The sequence below is a fragment of the Colossoma macropomum genome, unplaced genomic scaffold, assembly GCF_904425465.1.
Source record: "Colossoma macropomum unplaced genomic scaffold, Colossoma_macropomum, whole genome shotgun sequence".
Classification (NCBI taxonomy): domain Eukaryota; kingdom Metazoa; phylum Chordata; class Actinopteri; order Characiformes; family Serrasalmidae; genus Colossoma; species Colossoma macropomum.
The window spans coordinates 1,847,459-1,864,819 of NW_023496050.1; the positions used below are offsets into that span (position 1 = coordinate 1,847,459).

The following is a 17,361-nucleotide window of genomic DNA, read 5'->3' on the forward strand; positions in this document are numbered from 1 at the left end:
TTTCTGATTGGCCCAGAGAGTCATCATTTAAATTAGCAGTTTCTGATTCGCTCATAGTCAAATATGCCCGTCCCCCAGTGCGGTAGTTCACTCTTAAAAACAGATGGTTCTTCAGAGGTCCTTTAGTAAAGACGGTGGTTCTACATAGAACTAGGACCACAAAAACAATCATTTGCCTGATTAAAGAGCATGGTGAAATTGTTCTTCAGATTGATAGACAATGTGCTGTAGATGGTATGACTGAAGTCGTTTTGGTGCTATAGCGGTCCGTGTGTTCTCGGCCTTTAATCTGGTAAATTGGAGTTTTGGCCTAAACGGCCTCTCATATCTAAAGATATATATATATATATATATATATATATATATATATTTCTCTGAGCCATCTCTTTGATTCAGCCTGCACTCAAGAGAACTTTAAAAAATAACTACTGTTCAGAAGACACAGCACCGGCACACGTTTCTGCAGAAAAAATATTATGTTCTATTCTAAAGACAAAAGGTAAGCAGACTAGCAGATTGGTCTACTGAATACTGTGGTATTTTAGCAGAATATTGAATACTGTAGTATTGTGTGCTGTAGGCCCATGAACATGTAAGCCTTTAAAGCACAAGAAGAACACCAGTCAGTACAGTGTGGTGTGGTGCCCCGACTTCTCTGAGCATACCTGTTTCTGTGGATAATAATGGAGGATATAGTCCTTTACACTGTATAGACTGCTCACTGTGTAGTGTGATCAATACTTTTAAAAGTGTTGGAATACACTACATAAGTTAGTAGTTCACTAGGAGCCTTGTAAGACTGAATTGATCAGTAATTCATGAGCAGTTATTCTAAGAAACCATAGTTACTAAGTAATTCAACTGCTCTGAGGATGAAAAGAAAGTTGCTACCAGCAGTGTCCGCTTCACCTCCACAGGGCATTTCAGTTTGAACCTGGTAAGTGCTGTGAAAAGAACAAAAAAGCATCTGATTGACTTAAGGAAGGAGCAGGTCTTAGGTAAAGGAGACCATTCCTACTTACGACTTTCAGTGTCACTTGTAAACACAAGCTATGGAACAAATGGAAAATCAATCCTTCACAATTATGTGTTGCATTTTGGGTGTCTGGTGAGGATGCCTACCAGGTTCCTCCCAAAGATGAGTGATGTGTTAATAGAGTAAAGGCCAGTCATTTCCTGGGCCCAAGATTGATTCTGGGATCCTGGGTTAACTTTGATGATTCTGACTTTTTGGCCTTTAATAGATCATAATTGCCCAATTTTCAAGTCATCCTGATATTCTCTTCTATGAGCTCGCTCAAACATGCAGCATGACAAATTTTGGTTTGACTGAAATAGAATATCCTAAGGAGTAGCTACTAAGCTGTTATAACATCACTTATTGAGATGCATTGTTAGGCTACCTCTGCATCTTCTAATGCATAGGCTTGTCATGTTAGATCAGAATCAGACAAAGCATTCCTGAATTGCCTCAGGCCTCAAGGACTGTTTGGTGTGTGGCAGCCATATTGTTTAGAAATATTCAGAAATGTTTGATATGTGCTAAAGTTCAGACACTTGTTTATATTTTGACTACAGTTTTGTGAGTAATTCTTAGAACCTGGTTGAAAAAGTAGGTTTTGCGTATTATGCAAATTACCTAAAAAACAAGTGGTGCTTAATATTTATTGAACTTTTTGTTTGCTTTGAGATAGGGAATCAGCAGAGGCAGTCAGAGCTGTGGGCAAAAACATAAAACATGATAGAAAACATAAACGTTTGCTGTAGCACCCCCTTCAGGCACTGGTCTGGACAATTTGTTTTAGTGGTGAAAGACAAAAATCCCAGCATTAATAGGCTTCGAGCGCTGAGTGCTTTGGACCCCTAATGAGAATAAATTAAGAAAAGTCAAATTTTTTAGTGTTATGACTATCTACAAAGTTCTAATATGTACAGAATATTTTTGTCAGGCAGTGATTTCCATATTCATTCATTTGTCTTTCAATGACAGCTATGTCCAGTACAGACCCTAATGACCCGTGCAATAACTACACTTCTTTGGATCAACCCTGGAGAGCCAACAATGAGACTGGGTTGTGGATTTGTGACCAAGACTTCAACTGGCACGGCTGGTACCGTCTGTTCTATCATGGGATGAACATCCGTATGCCAGAGAGCTGTGTTGCTGCAGGCATATGTGGTGGTTTTTACACTATATGGCTCAATGGTCCTCATCCTCAGATACAGGACGGAGTGGTCACACGCCAGGTCTGTGCAAGTACTGGGTATGACTGCTGCATCTTCCATCCCAAACCCATTCGAGTGAAGGCTTGCCCAGGTAGCTACTATGTCTATGAGCTTCTCAGTCCACCCACTGTTGATTCAGTGGACGGCAGCATGGTGTACTGTACAGGTAAAGGGTTTGTTTGACATGTTATACTCATTTTTTTCTTAAGAAAGTATTACAGCTCTTTTGTCATGATTTCATGTTTGTCTTGAAATTTCCTCTTTCTAGATGTTAGCACTATAAGTCCCACCGCTGCCCCCACAACCAATGCCACTGCTCAAAGATCCAACAACACCATGGGTAGGTCACGTATGCTGTTTATAAATTTGGTAGTGAATCGATCAACTCTGCAGGCATTAGTATATGAATTGCCTATAATATATTCATTTTAATTCATCGCTATAGGTGTCAGCATTCACATAGTAGAAACACAACAAACAAAACAGCAAAACAGCTCAGATCACAGTCATGTTAAGTGAATGAAGATGCAGATGTGGTAGATACAACATTCCCATTCAAATTAACAGCTATCACCAACTATTGTATTAACATTCCCACTGATGACTGTTTGTTGAAAAGTCTTTGCTCACTTTATGCTGCTCACAGGATGCAAAGACTTTTTTTCTTTTATTAAATATGTCTGTTATAAATAACATACAGTGAAAATGATGTTGGTACAGGTAAAAGTTTGGAGGCGAGGGGCTGAAAATCACTCAACCACAGCAGCTTTGGACACCATTCCTGCATTTCTAACTGGACCTTCAGTTATAAAACAAATCTGAAATTCATTCTCAGTCACTACCAACTACATACAAACGATTTATAAAAAAAAATAAAACAAAAATGTAGTCTTGGATGAAAGCATGCAACTTAGACATGCAACTGAGTCATATATAAATCTTACATTATTGTAGAATTCACAGCACAAAAAAAGGCAAAACAGTTTTAGTAATTTAGTAATTAGATTATTTGGATTTTTGCTTTAGTAGTAAAATGTTGCCATGGCAATAGGAGGGTTAGGCCTATGACATAGGGCTCATGGATCATGCAGTCTGCTTGCAACACACTGGCAAACACCCTGGAAGTGCCACTTTGAAAACCTAGATAGAAAACAGTCATTTAATCCCTGTTAAATCAACATCGAAGTGTCCATGTCAACTTTCTAGAATCAGCATTCTAACTTAATGTTGATGTTTACTCACTTTTGCAGTCTGGTCTAATATTGAAACAACATTGAGAGCACGATCTGGCTTCATTTGTAGTTGTGGTCAAATGAATGTATATCTAGCATCGTTGTGGCAGTTAAGTTTTATTGATAGTTTAATGTTGATCCACACAATGTTCACCCTGAAATTTCAAGTTAATGAATCAGTGCCACCCTGCTATTTAGGAAGTTTGTATGTCAGTTTGGAAAACTGCACTGGTGTATACTACATGGACAAAAGTATTGGGACACCTACATATTACACTAAAAAGAGCTTTTATAAATCCCATTCTAAATCCATCTACGTTAATATGGAGTTGATCCCCCTTTATAACAGCGTCCACTCTTCTGGGAAGCTTTCTACAAGATTTTGGATTGTAGAGGGAAGGTTTGGAACTCTGCGGTCATTGAGTCAGCAAAGCGTTGGAGACTTTTATGCACTATGCACCTCAGCATTTGGCGGCCCCACTCTGTAACTCCATAACTGAGTTTCTGTGGTTCCTAAAGACTTCCACTTTTCAACACCTTACAGTTGATTGTGGAATATCTACCCTTTCTTTCACAGATGTTTGTAAAGGCAGACTGCATTGCTAGGTGCTTAATTTTATACACCTGTGGCGATGGGACTGAATGAAACACTTGAATTCAATGTTTAAGAGGTGTGTCCCGATACTTTTGTCCTTATATATACATTTTCATTTTAAATTCACATTTTATAAACCTTTATATAAATATTTATTTCCTTGTATAATCGTTTTAATATCAAATCCATTCATAGAAATGTTTTATAAATGACTTCCCTGCAGTACATGAGCTCCATCATTTCAGCAAGTCTGAAAAGTATTGGTTAGTTTTCAGCAAGTTTTCTTAAGTTTGTGATGTCAAGCAGACCATTTCTGGGTATAAAGTTTTTCTACATGTAAACATCACTCACTTCAATCCACAGCAAAAACCCCAACTAACTACAGCTATGATCCCTGCAACAACTACACTGTTCTTGATGATATCTGGAGAAACACAACCAGCCTTTACACAATTCACAACGGTGGTCATGATGACAGCCTTGTTGAATGGAATGGGTGGTATCGGCTTTATCTTCATGGACTCAGTGCTCAGATACCTGAGTGGAGGGTGACTGGCATGCAGTGTGGTGGTTACACACCACTCTGGCTCAGTGGGTCTCATCCACAACCAGAGGACGGAATTGTCACCCGAGAAGTCAATGGAGCCTATTATTACATTAGCATCACATATATTTATGCCAAATCTAACCCCATCCAAGTGAAAGCCTGTCCAGGAAATTACTATGTCTACAAACTGGTCAAGCCCCCTGTATCACTCCCAATGCCTTCATACTGTGCAGGTAATTTTTCTTGTTCTCTGTTACTTTTTTCTCATTATATACTTGTTAAATATTGCTTTCAAAAGTAAACACGCCAAATGGATTTGGAAGTCTTATGTAGAGGAGCTTGTAAAACTGCTCCTCTGTTAGCTTACTGTGTAGGTAGATAAGTAAATATGAAAAAATCTTGTTACAATTTAGATGTTTCCTATGTTTTTATTGATGACTAAAAAAAGGAGATATACTGTAAACCACTGACAGCACAGTAATTTCAAATCAAAAAAGGAAAAAAAGTGGATAAAGTTTCATTTGAGGCACGTTTTAGACCAGAGGCAGAAAGCACAGAGTGGCCCATGTTATTAAGTATAAAGCAAATTGAAAGTCTTACACGTATGCCACTCTATCCTCTAACGCAGTGTGCCTCCAATGGTAGTACGGCATATCGCTTTGATGCACCCAAACATCAGAGTATTTGCAGCTGTAACAGCAACCTCTGTAATGTTTCTACAACAGTGGCTTTCGTCAAACCAAGTTATGACCCATGCAACAACTACAAAGAACTGGACGAGCCGTGGAGAGCTACAAACAACACAGAACCATCCTGGATTTGTCAGACCACCATAGATTGGAATGGCTGGTATCGGCTTTTTTACCGAGGCAAATCTGTCCGGATGCCAGATTCATGTGTGAATGAGAACAGATGTGGCAGCTCCTACTCTCTCTGGCTCAGTGATACTCACCCACGACTGGAAGATGGAGTGGTGGTCCGACAGGTCTGTGGGAGATCGTCCGACGACTGCTGTTATCTCAGATCCTACCCCATTCAAGTGAAAGCTTGTCCAGGGAATTTTTACGTATATGAGCTTGTAAAACCGCTCATCTGTTATGCATTTTACTGTACAGGTAGATATGTTTGCTGCAATACACAATATTTGATCTCTTGATCTATTTACTGTATTGTTCTTAAATTAATATTGATGCAAAATATTTCCCCAATACAGATGTTGATAGCATTGCTACCACTCCAGAAACCCCAACAACAACAGTGTTTAAAGTGTCCACGACTGTGTCCACCACTACAACGACTGGTAAACCACTCACACTGCTCACTTTCTGTCCTGGAAATACTTAAAATTTACAAAATAATCATTTACTCAATATTATATTAATAAATTACTTATGAATGCTCCTTTCTAAAAAAAAAATCTAAAACTATAATGTGCAGTCGCAATAGAATGAAATAAAATAAAGTAAAATTATATACTTATCTCAAAAATCACAGACACAAAGCTTCTAATGTGTCCTTTTACAAATAGGATTCATAGTTTATGTATAGCTTTGTTGCTAATTTGACATTACTGTTTAATGCATTTTTGTCTTTTGTTCAGTGAGCAGTAGCACTGTAAAAAATCCACCTATGACTACTACCACTACTACTGTACATCTAAGCTCTAACACAAGTATGGAAAGCACACATTCTGGGCAACTTTTCGAGACTCTACTGATCGTTCTTCATGGGGATTGCTGAGATCCTCTAAACTGATGTCTAATAACTTACTAATATACACTCCTGGGCAAAAAAAAAGCCAAACCCAAAATATTATGTTTTTTGCTGATTGGTTTGGCCTGGTCAGAATCCATATTTAACCCCATAGAGAATATTTGGTTGTGGTTTGTGCAATTAACAAAGGAAGTAAAAGAACCTCTATGTCTGCATTTCACTGCTGCTGACTAACGTTACGCTGAACTTAAAGCAGCTTTAAAGTTGTGTACTGATGAAGTATGAATGTATTTTTAGTTTAAACTTAGGGGGGCTGACAACTTATTTTACTAGTATGAGGCTGGCCAGCTATCTAACAGGCTAAAAGACAGGTAACAGGCTAAACAACTCCATCATTAATATCACAGGCTTGAATTGAAGTACTTATGATTCACTGTAAAACGGCAATATAAATGTCTAAAAAATGTCACTTAAATGGATTACATGCCTCAAATGTCTGTGTTTCAGTCAGATGTCGTGTGAAACCCAGGCTGAATCCCAAACAGCTAAATTCCATACTCCTTGAATAGTGCACTAGCTATGGAAATTTGGAGATTTTAGCTTATACAGCCTATTCGTACTCTATTTTTTGAGTGTGGCTCAGTCACAAATAACTCTTTTTAAGTATATTATGTGCTGTTGGAGTTCAGGATCCAGTATTTAAATTCCTACGCTGTAGCTAATGCACTATGTAGGGAGCAGGGAGCCATTTGAGATTCAGCTCCAGCATGAGAAGAGGGCTGCCATTAGATTGGTGCTATAGCAGTCCATGGTTGGTTGGCTATAATACCATATTCTAAAGGAACTACATTTCGTAGTGGAATACTTGTTTATGTTGATTATTTTTCATAATAACTTAAATTATTTGCTGAAAAAATTGTGTATTTTATCAGATTTTATGTTGGCCACTGTTTTATAAAAGCAATAAGCCATGGGAAGCTATGCCTCACTGCAATTTTATCATGGGTAAGGAAGTTTTAGGCACTCCACTTTGTGTTGTGCCTAAGAACACCATTCCCTGTGACAAACCGCAGTAATGCACAGCTTACAACTAATTCAGTGTTTATTAGTGGAATCATAAACAGTACAGAGGAAACATTATTTGTAGTGCCTATGAATGAACATAACCCAGAATTGTAGAAAACATAAATAAACTGGATGTAAATAGAGGAACAAATGCCCAGCATTAGACATCAACATTAGACAATTTTCTACTGTTTCTCTTCAGAAAATTGAGTTTGTAGCAAACATCTTTCTTTTATTGCAGGTGATGTCAACTGCTTTTTCTTACTATTGGGGAAACAGGTGTTTATTATTACTTTAGGAGCAAGTCTTTTAAAAGGGACTTGCCAGAGAGGGTTCAATCTAGAGATGAATGAAAAGAGCATTGCTTTGTTTAATTGGTGCTGCATTATATTATATAATATATAGTATTATATATATATGTTATTTTCAAATAAAACTCTGCTGTTTACCTGCTCTGCTCTCTGTTCCTCAACTGTGTCTCAACCAGGCTGACACCATCCACAATTATAATAATAAGTTTGCTATCTTTTTTCTCTTGTTAGCGAGGGTGGACCCCTGTGCGGAGCTGAACTGCACTGCAGATGAGTGGTGTGGGGACAGAGACGGAGTCTATGGCTGTTTGTGTGATGAGAATCTTCAACGACAAGAGTCTTATGGTACAAACATATTTTAACATAGAATATTGTTTAACACACTTAACTTTTTTATTAACACCATTCCTCATACCTTTTTTCATTTTTCTCACTTTGTCCCAGACTCTACTGAAACTTGTCAAAGCAGCTCTGGCACCATGTCTCTGTCCCGCTGTCAGCTCTTTGAAGCTGGTTTCCCTGCACACGTCCTGCACCTGAGTGACCCCAGCTGCAGAGGATCTCTCCAAAACGGCAGACTGGTGTTCAACTTTGATAATGATGACCACATCTGTGGCACAAATCTCACGGTAAACTAAACAGAAACTACACAAACTGTTCCTCTCAGGCATGCTTTAAGATAATCATACATACCGCTGCTTGCAAATAGAGATCGTTGCAGTGTAAAAACTGTTTTATCCACAAATATTATTTAAAAAAGAGAAACACGGTCTCAAAGAGTTTCCATCATAAGTGAAAATGTTTACAGGCCAACGGTACCCACTTCATCTACGAGAACTCTATCCAGGGGGTAGCTGACTCAGCAGGAGGCGCCATCAACAGAAAGAAACGTCTGGATCTGCGTTTCTCCTGCATTTATGAGCTCAGCCAGACACTCACCATGGACACAGAATTCAACGCTCTGCAGAGGTGGGACTGGTCTTTAAATATACAACTCTAAATCTTCCCGAAGTCTAACTGTCTGCAAATGACTTTCAACAATCCAATAGTTCATTAAGAAGTACACCGATTGGCCACTTCATTAAAACCACCTCCTAATCTCTACGTTTATTGTCCTTTTTATCAGCTCAGTGCACTTCTACAATTACAGATTGTAGTCCATCTCTTTCTCTGCATACTATGTTAGCCCCTTTTTACCCTGTTCTTCAATGGTCAGGACCTCCACAAGACCACCACAGAGCAGGGATTATTTAAGTGGTGGATCATTCTCAGCCCTGCAGTGCCCCTGATGTGGTAGTGCTGTGTTAGTAAGTGCTGGTATGAGTGGATCAGACAAAGCAGTGTTGCTGGAGGTTTTAAACACTGTGTCTACTCACTGTCCATTCCATTAGACACTAGGGCTGTGTATTGGCAGAAAACTAGCTGTACAACACATATTACGATATAGGGGTTATAATTCAATATACTGCAATATATTGCAATACTGTAAGCAAGGCGACATATAACGTTTTTTTTAATCTAATTTTTAGGAAAGCTGTCATGATATAAAACCACCATATGCATAAAATCTGAGCAAAAGAAAAAGAACAGTGGGATCTGCATTTGCATTGATCACAGTCCTTATAACATAAAACACTTCTTTTTGTGTAATCTGAAGAAAGGAATTAATACATGCCTATATCAGTAAAAACCAGTAAAAAAATAAAATAAAAGTTTGTTTTTACCTCCTTGTACAACATGGGCACAGCAATGTCAGTGATGTGCTGTCTGGGACAGATGGTGCAATGAGGCTCCACTGTATTCACCATATTACAGAAACCTTGTTCTGACACAATGTGTTGTCTTATCGGAATTTCCTATTATAGGCCATAAATATAAGTAGCTCCCCACATAAAACCATAGGTAGGACATTTTGATAGCCTAAATTACACAAAGCTGAATTCAGCATCCTGTTTGCCAGTTTCTTGTTTGAATTTTCCTGCTCCACCTTAAATGGTGCAGCAGTTATTATTACAATATATTAGGTGGCAGAAAGTACCTACTGCACCGTTTAAGGTGGAACAGGAAAATTCAGACAAGAAGCTGGTGAATAAGAAACTGACTTCAGCCTCCTCTAAATCTCCTTTTTAGAAAATGTTACCAGCATTAGGACATTGTGATAATCTAAATCACCTTATCAGGGGGTAAGTATTAATATTAAGTTGTACGATACAATAGACCGTACAATAGACTTGAAGTAACTGTGAATGTGAATTAACATTAAAAATATAAGTTACTATAGTAATGATATAGTCATGCTTGCTTGATAGGTAGGACAGTCTACAACATTGCCAGCTAGAGGTTTAAGGGGTTTAAACATAACACAAAATGAACCACTGTCTGCTGCAAAACTTTGCATGTAAACTATTAATTGAAAATCAATTCTATTGTATCAATATTTTCTTACACCCCTACTATAAACTCTTACCTTGTCGTTAGCTCATCTGTTGATGCACAGTTTGTGTTGGTCATCTTCTAATCCTTCTTCAGTGGAGAAAGGATACTGCAAATAGGATATTTTTGGTTGGTGGACTATTCTCAGTCCAGCCATGACTCTGAAACACCAATAGCACTGCTGAATTATCATAATATGTATTGTACTGCTAGATCCTTGCCAATGAACATCCCTAGTGTCTAATGGAATGGATAGTGCGTGGACACAGTGTTTAAAACCTCCAGCAGCACTGCTGTGTCTGATCCACTCGTAGCAGCACAACACACACTAACACGGCACCACCACATCAGTGTTACTGCAGTGCTGAGAATGATCCACCACCCAAACAATACCTGCTCTGTGATGGTCCTGTGGGGGTCCTGACCATAGAAGAACAGGGTGAAAGGGGGCTAACAAAGTATGCAGAGAAAGAGATGGACTACAGTCTGTAATTGTAGAACTACAAAGTGCAACTATATGGTAAGTGGAATAGATAAAGGAACAATGAATGTAGAAACAAAGAGGTGGTTTTAATAAGTGGCTGGTCAGTCTATATACAGTAAATCTGATTATGGAATTATACTGTTAATAGAATAGTGTTTGCACCAAGTGTACCACTTCAAATTATAAATAACTTGTGATTGGACATTTGAACAGCATAGTGCACAAGACCTTTCCAGACGGTCAGGGGATGTACCAAGTCAGGATGATTCCTTATCAGGATGCTGCCTTCTCCCACCCCTACAATGGTATTGTGGACATAGTGGTGGACCAGCGGATCTATGTGGAAGTGATTGTTAAGGGAGTTGACAGCCGTCAGATTGCTACAGTGATAGATTCATGTTGGGCCACTCCTGTGAATGACCAGAACTATGCTGTCCAGTGGAATCTCATCAATAATAAGTAAGACAAAGCCAAGGAGAGCTCATACACTGGTGTAAACCTGCTGTAATACATCTTTTATAAATTCAACATAACTGTTTGAAATGCCACAAAATTCTTTCAGGTGTCCTAATTCAGGTGACCACACGGTGGACATGCTGCAGAATGGTGTCTCCACAATTGGCCGTTTCTCCTTTAAGATGTTTGCCTTTAACGACAACTACTCCAAAGTTTTCCTTCACTGCTCCATCCACCTTTGCCTTCTGCAGAGCAGCAATTGTGCAGTGGTGAGTTCAGAAACCCATCTTGAACAGCTGAAGTCCTGACTCCTGGACAGACATTATCCTGACATTAGTTTTTCACTATAAACAGTGGCTTAAAATATTTGCCCCACTAATAATTCACTATTTATTTAGTGTGTATACTGATGGCTAAGCTATTGATTAAAAATGTCAGTTCTTTCTTTACAATTAATAGCTTCTGAATGATACTCCAAAATGCACAACTCTTGCATGATTTAGAAATGATACTGAGCAAGTACGTTATATTACAATGGATGTACTTTACAGAACTTAATTATATACAGTGCTGTGAAAAAGTATTTCCAATGTCTTCTAGTTTTGCATATTCGTCACACTTGAATGTTTCAAATCATCAGAGAACTACTTTAATATTAGACAATGATAACCCAAGTAAACACAAAATTATGTTTTTAAATGATGATTTCATTTATTGGAGGAAAAATACTGTTCAGCCCTACCTGGCCCTATGTGAAAAAGAAAGTGCCCCCCATCTACTAAATCAACCAGTCTCAAAAAGATGCACACGATGCCACATTTTAAAGAAATTCAAATACAGATGCGAAGCGAAATCACTGAAATTCACTGGTCTGGAAAGGGTTATAAAGCCATTGCTAAGGCTCTGGAACCACAGTGAGAGCCATTATCCAGAGAAAACTTGGAACGGTGGTGAACCTTCCCAGGAGTGGCCGGCCTACCAAAATTTCACCAAAAGTGCATCAACGACTAATTCAGGAGGTCACAAAAGAACCCTGACAAACATCTAAAGCTGCAAAGCGCAAACCACTGCTAACCAAGATGAACATAACGGCTCATCTCACATTTGCCAAAAATGCGATGACCCCCAAGACTTTTGGGATAATATTCTGTGGACTGATTAGTCAAAGGTGGAACTTTTTGGAAGACATGGGTCCCTGACATGGTCAAAGGTGGAACTTTTTGGAAGACATGGGTCCCTGACATAAAGTTAACACTGCATTCCACCATAAGAACATCATACCAACAGTCAAACATGGTAGTAGTGTGATGGTCTAGGGCTTATTTGCTTCTGCAGGACCTGGACAACTTGTCATAATTAAAACATGAGTTCTACTCTCTATCAGAAAATCCCAAAGAAGAATGAGAGCACAGTTGAGTTATCAGTAGGACAGTGATCCAAAGCAAACAAGTCCACCTCTGAATGACTCAAAAGAAACAAAAATGATATTATCCTGACTTGAATCCCATTAAGATGCAGTGGCAAGACCTTAATCGGGCAGATCATGCTCAAAAACCTTCCAATGTAGCCAAATTAAAAGCTTCATTTTGTTTTCACTCATGTTGTCTTTATCTTATATGAAAATTAGTTAGATGATCTGAAACATTTTAGCAAAAAGAAAAAAAAGCAAAAATACAAGAAATCAGGTGAGGGGCACTGTATATATTTTTTTGTACAAATATGCAATTATGTGTGCATATTCTTGTAATATTTTACACCCATAAATTATTTATAAAAACATGTTTGAAACAAATGCACTGAAAAAAGTGCATCTTTTTAGAATACAGAAGTACATACTGACCACTGATGAGTAATTTCATTCTCATATCTGTAAAAGAGCTTGTATGATTTGTAAAATTGCTCCAATGTTCATGAGATCTGATAATTCACAGGATGTTTGTTAAAAGTATATGTCTCCCTCTAGTGGCACTGCAAGTTTCTTAACTGAAAAAGATGACCTGGTTTGTCCTTTACAGAACTGTTCCACTGGACACCAGCACAGAGCTGGCCGGGCTGTGGACATCCATGATAGAGCCTCTATCTCTGTTGGGCCTTTTATCTGGACTGCTAGAAGCACAGGTGAACACTCACACAAGCTATGCACATATCCATGTTTTCTTTTATTTCTTTTAAATATTTTGAGATAATAAATCACCTAGAGTAGATAAATCAGTAAACCTAACTCTTTTTTTAGCCCTTTTTGTTGTTTCTTAAAAAAATTCTCCATTTCTGGGCTAGTTCTTCCTTCATTTTACACTGTAAAAAGTATTGTAAAATTTTATGATCAGTACTCTTTTTTTCAAAGGTAATGCATGTTGATTAACTATATGTACACATATACTGTTGTTAATTACAGAAACAGAATGTAAATTTACAAAAACAAATAATTCTAAATTATAAATAATAAAATAACCATTATTTCACAGACATTTCTGTTTATTTTAGTAGTTGTTACTGTTGTTATTACTATGACAATACTGTATGTCAGAACAATAGAGTTATGAACTAGTGAAACTGTTGAATTGCAGTAAAAGTCAGTATTTCTGAGAAATGAAATGATTGTAATACAGACTTTTACCATCACTGAGAAAACATACTTTTACTGTTAATTAACAGGTTTTGTCCGTATGCACTCATAATGTGTCTGAAATTAATGCTCAGTTTACTAAGGCTGTGTACAGGACTGCAAGCTACTCACAGCGCCACCCAGTAACTGCAAGCACATGAGGTGCAGGGGCTCAAGGGAATTGAAAACAGTACAAAAGCAGTGTATTTGATGTTTTAACTTATGAACTTTTTTTTTTTTTTTGTTAATACAAATTAAATATACACTTGTTCCCGATTTGGTGTCAGCAACACATTCCAAAAAAGTTAGGACAGGCACATGTTTACCACAGTGTTACAACACCTTTCCTTTAAACAGCACTTCAAAATCATTCAGGTTTATATATTCCATCAGGCTTATATAAGTCTTAAGCTGCGGAACCATAGATGGTATTCAGCATCATATTTTGCACTTCTTAATGCACCACATGTTTTAATGGAAGACAATTCTGGACTGTAGGCCAGTCTAGCACCTATGCTCCCTATTATAATCCCTAATTATACAGCCATGCTGTTGTAATACATGCTGAATGTAGCTGAATGTTGAAATAAACATGAATTGTTCTGAAAAAGACATCATCTAGAAGGCACACTTTTAGAAAAAAAAAAGACAATAAACTGTGACCAGGGTGGTACCCCTCACATATCATATCAATTGTATCATATCTCATTAAAGTTATAATTTTTAAAGTTAAATTAACTCCAGACATTTTACTTTATTTTTCTTATTTCAATAATTTGATGAATGAAAAGCTACAAAAAAGCACCCTGAGAAAGTAAATGTGATGTAACTTAAAGGCATATATTTAAAAAACACAATGAAGTTGATAAAGTAAAACTTACATATGTTGTCTTTTTACTGTTTTGCTTTTTCTACAGGTCAATGTAGATTAACAAATAACTAACAAATCACTACTTTCTGTTGTTTGGAGTTTTTTGGTCTGAATAATTTGAGAGTGGGTTCGGGAGATATCACACCCTTAACGCTCAAGAGTACTAATACCATAATAAACAGACAGAAAGTTGCTCCTGTGTTTTTACTGTTACAGTAGTCAGACACAGTGACCATTAATTTAATATAATTGTTTCTTCTTTACTAAAATGGGGCAAATACAATATGCTGATGCTATTCATTTAGAATTAAAATATTTGTTTCTCTTTGACATCATTGCATCTTCCATAATATTCCCATTTTGTGTTGACAGATGACTGAAGGCGTCAGGACCTTGTGCTGTATGTGGATCTCCTTACTATGCAAATTCTCCTTTAAAGACAATCTGAAGACAATCATTATGAGTTCAGGCATTTATCAAATTGATTACATGAGGAGCTCAATAAATAAGTGAGAATATCTTTATAGTTGCAATTATATAATATACAGACCATTTTTCTGAACGCGATCTTTAGCATTACAGATTATACTGTCTGGGTAAGAAAGGACATTAATATCAGATGGTAAACAAGTTGATTAGTGCAAAATATGTGCTTTCATTTCTCCAATAATTCTGTGTTGTATTTTCTTCTTTATCATCACATGTCTGTCAAACTCTTAATATTACCTTTGGAAAATTTTCATTAAATTTCTCTGTAGAGCATTGCTAATGTACCTCATCATGGTTTCTTTATTTTACAACTTTTGTTATACTACAATAACTTGCTTTTTGAACTTGCTGTTGCCTCTGTTCTTTAATGCACACACATAATTACCTCCATTTCATATTAGTAGCCACTACCTGAGTGACCCTTGGGTCGGATGAAGTGACTATGACATGCAGTTGGACAATATTTCTGAACATTTAATACCCAGACATACAGTGGCAGACCAGAACCTCACATCAACATATGCCTGTTAAACATCTTTTTCTAAATAATGCATATTAAAATGGAATTGGTTCCCTTTTGCTGCTATAACAGCCTCCACTCTTCTGAAAAGGCTTTCCACTAGATGTTGAAACATGGCTGTGGGGTTTGCTTCCATCCAGCCACAGAAGCATTAGTAACATTGAGTACTGATGTTGAGCATTGAAGGCTGACTCACAGACTCACTTTCAATTAATCCCAATATGTGTTGGATTGGTTTGAGTTCAGGGCTCTGTGCAGGCCAGTCAAGTACCATACCAAACTCAGCAAACCATTTCTTTATAGACCTAGTTTTGTGCAAGAGGATACTGTCATGCTGAAACAGTAAAGATCCTTCACCAAGCTGTTCCACAAAGTTGGAAGCACACAGTTCTGTAGAATATAATTGTACACTGTAGCTTTAAGATTTCTCCTAGACATTTCCAGTTCACAATAACAGCACTTAGTTGACCAGGGCAGCTCAAGCAGAGCAGGAATTTGAGAAAGTGACTTGTTAGAAAAGTGGCATCGTATGCTAGTGCCATGTTGAACATCACTGAGCCTTTAGTACAATTCAACTGCAAGTTTTATGTGCCTGCAATCAATCTGTGTGGCTGACATAGCCAAACTCCTAATTAGAAAGAGTGTCCACTGCTTGCAGTATACCTGCTCTATTTATTACAGTTACTCTTCTGCTTTTACTCTTTGTTAAGTCTTGCCAATACCCTTCTTCATTATTATCTGATTAGTTTGAGTGTTTGTTCACTTCAACAGTTTGGTGGGTCTTTGATACATCTGTCCACTGTGATTTTGAGCACTGCCTGAATGACTCTACCTCATCGTCTTCTCTACCGCTGAAGCTCTGTACTCATCCATCCAACATCATGGCTGGTCATTATTGTAAGATGTCCAGCTAGAAGAAGTGAAGAGGACAAGAGGACCAATTCACAATTGGGCTTTTATAGTTGATATGAAAAAACAAACACAGAAAAGGCTTTTTCCTCTGGCCCAGTGCACATCACCAGTCACGTTTACATGCAGCCTAATAATCCGACTAATAGCTCGATCGGAATAGAATACGTCCATGTTAACACCTCAATCGGAATAGTCTAGTCCGATCGAGGCCATTCGGAATACGATTTCTATCCGATTGAACGAGGTGGGTAATCCTGTAAATAATCCGTTAAATAGGAGAATAATAGCCATGTAAATGCCTGTATCCGATTACGCTTCCAATCAGAACTTTCGCACATGTGTGACGCGTCATAGCAAAAGTTTATAATGTTTAACATGGTGGGAGCAGAAACTGGTCTGCAGAGGAGACAAAGTTTATGCTTTGAGCTTTAAAAGACGGCGGTTTCAGAACACGACGTCTTCCTCTCGGCCTTCTTTAATAAGGACATGTGAAGGACGTTTTCCTGATTCTGACTTCATTTTAAAGCAATTAAAAACACAAGCGCGCCAACTGAAAACTCATCTCACTCTGACTGGACCTCACGTGATGTTCGCTGTCATGGTAACATGTACTCTAAGTGGTACTCCACGCATACGTGCCATTTTGGATCGGATTACTTGCAGTGAGCATGTAAACAAAGATTTTCATCAGATTGAGTGAGCATATAAACACCTCAGTCTAAATCTGTAAGAATGTATTCAATCAGATTGGCAAAAACCTTTGCATGTAATCATAGCCACTGAGATGCATCTGGGCTTATTAGTAGCTTAGTGACCATTAAAACTCAATTTAGCATGCAGACATTAAAGTGCAAGCAGAGCTTTTCCTCAAGCAGGTTCAAGATAACAATGTCAAGATCACC

General features: G+C 37.8%; 1 protein-coding gene across 1 annotated transcript; it reads left to right on the forward strand.

Moving 5' to 3' along the window:
• Positions 1–1,992: 1,992 nt before the first annotated feature.
• On the forward strand, positions 1,993–15,007 carry LOC118804503 (pancreatic secretory granule membrane major glycoprotein GP2-like). Its single transcript, XM_036564988.1, has 12 exons — positions 1,993–2,392; positions 2,495–2,566; positions 4,417–4,833; positions 5,326–5,715; positions 5,814–5,900; positions 7,921–8,034; positions 8,134–8,318; positions 8,498–8,658; positions 10,820–11,065; positions 11,169–11,331; positions 13,078–13,180; positions 14,911–15,007. The coding sequence occupies exons 1-12, from the start codon at positions 1,993–1,995 to the stop codon at positions 14,916–14,918; spliced, it is 2,346 nt and encodes a 781-aa protein (XP_036420881.1). The 3' UTR covers positions 14,919–15,007.
• The last annotated feature ends 2,354 nt before the right edge of the window (positions 15,008–17,361 follow it).

Excerpts from the sequence above, each read along its gene's own strand:
- LOC118804503 (XM_036564988.1), top strand. The coding sequence starts at position 1,993 with ATGTCCAGTACAGACCCTAATGACCCGTGCAATAACTACACTTCTTTG. Across the intron at positions 5,716-5,813 it reads TTATGCATTTTACTGTACAG|ATGTTGATAGCATTGCTACC; the intron begins GTAGATATGTTT and ends TCCCCAATACAG. Across the intron at positions 8,659-10,819 it reads GAATTCAACGCTCTGCAGAG|CATAGTGCACAAGACCTTTC; the intron begins GTGGGACTGGTC and ends ACATTTGAACAG.